Source organism: Chrysochloris asiatica, unplaced genomic scaffold, assembly GCF_000296735.1.
Source record: "Chrysochloris asiatica unplaced genomic scaffold, ChrAsi1.0 scaffold00044, whole genome shotgun sequence".
Taxonomy (NCBI): Eukaryota; Metazoa; Chordata; class Mammalia; order Afrosoricida; family Chrysochloridae; genus Chrysochloris; species Chrysochloris asiatica.
In genome coordinates, this window is record NW_006408562.1 from 7,344,395 (window position 1) to 7,345,971 (window position 1,577).

At 42.0% G+C, this 1,577-nt stretch overlaps 1 protein-coding gene across 1 annotated transcript in view; it reads right to left on the reverse strand.

Moving 5' to 3' along the window:
• Positions 1–1,274, reverse strand: part of OTUD7A (OTU domain containing 7A) — a 181,747-nt gene extending 180,473 nt beyond the window's left edge. The window contains exon 1 of the mRNA XM_006861918.1: positions 1,124–1,274. Within this exon, the coding sequence (XP_006861980.1) occupies positions 1,124–1,274 (151 nt within the window). The remainder of the gene's footprint in view (positions 1–1,123) is intronic.
• Positions 1,275–1,577: the final 303 nt, after the last annotated feature.

A 1,577-nucleotide genomic window follows, 5' to 3' on the forward strand; every position in this document is an offset into this window, starting at 1 on the left:
TCTAAGTTGCCCATCCCTATCAATCTTGTGTACAGAGGGATGGGAAAGATCCTTTCCTGCAAAGATTAATAGCTTCAGAAACCCTGTACAGGGTCCTATGAGTCAGAAACAGCTAGACGGCACTTAATAATAATAACAACCTGTAAATTATTCCAAATTAGTTTATTGACTATTTGTTGTTAGTTGCTATCAAGTTAATTCCAACTCACTGCAACCTTATGCACAACAGAATGAAACACTGCCTGGTCCTGCACCAGCCTCACAAATGTTGTTAAGTTTGAGCCCATCACTGCTGCCACTGTGCCAATCCATCTCGTTGGAGGTCTTCCTCTTTCTTACTAACCCTCCAATTTACCTAATATGATGCCCTTCTCTAGGGACTGGTCCCTTCAGACAATATATGTAAAGCATGAGAGATGAAGTCTCGCCATCCTGGCTTCTAAGGGACATTTTGGTTGAACTTCTTCCACTTCTTCCAATACAGATTTGTTTGCTCTATTAAGTGGTGGTTTTGTCTAAAGTACTTTGGTCTAAAGTATTTTTATCTCAACTAAAACAGATATTAAAAACCTAAAATCTCCAATAAAAGTGTTTTTTTTTTCTTTTTCTTTAAGGTTCTCTAATTTCTGCTTTACTAAGTATATTTTCTTTGAAAAACACTTGTCAATATATTTGGTCTTAATCCCTATAATATTCAAAGGTAAAGTCAAGAAAATGCCTTCTACACTTTTACTTTAGAAAGTTGTTGTTGTTGTTGTTGTTAAGTGCCGTCGAGTCGGTTTCGACCCATAGCGACCCTGAACAGGGTTTCCGAGGCTGTAAATCTTTACAGGAGCAGATCACCTCATCTTTCTCCCACAGAGCAGCTGGCAGTTTCGAACTGCTTACCTTGCGGGTCGCAGCCCGATTCGTAACCACTATGCTACCAGAGCTCCTAGAAAGTTAGGGTGGTCTATTCCACGCCCAAAGGAAAGTCAAGAATAACAATAATGCTTTCATCACCGACACTGCCATATTCCTTTTAAAGTTCAAAATGTTAGACATCATTGTCAGGGATGAGAAATCTCACTCTACTGTCACCCGTGCCCAAGGGGTAATGTGTGTGATAAGAAGGTGGACTTACCTTCCAGCAGGTCTCTGGCCAGACCAGGTTCTGCCCCTGTGGACCTAACAAAGTCTGACAGGACCGCGTCCATATCAAGAGTCATGTGATCATGTAGAAGTGCTGCCCAGCACTCAGCCGAGGTGGGGTTTGGAAGCAGGCTAGAAACCATCCACCTGCAGGCAGGAAGGGAAAAGGTCTCTTACCAGGTGTTATAGGCTGAATCGTGTTCCCTGGAAATATGCGTTAAAACTCGAACCCCGGTGTCCAGAAATATTACCCTGTTAATGAGGCCATACTAGAGCAGAATGAGTCCCACACCAAATATCTTCTGAGTTATTAAAAAAGCACAACAGACATAGACACACAGTAGGAAAACAAAGGTCAAGACTACCAAGGAATACCAGTGGCGGAAACCAGCAATCAGGGCAGAAGGAATAGGAATCAGGATTTATAAGACCCTGATTTGTACTTC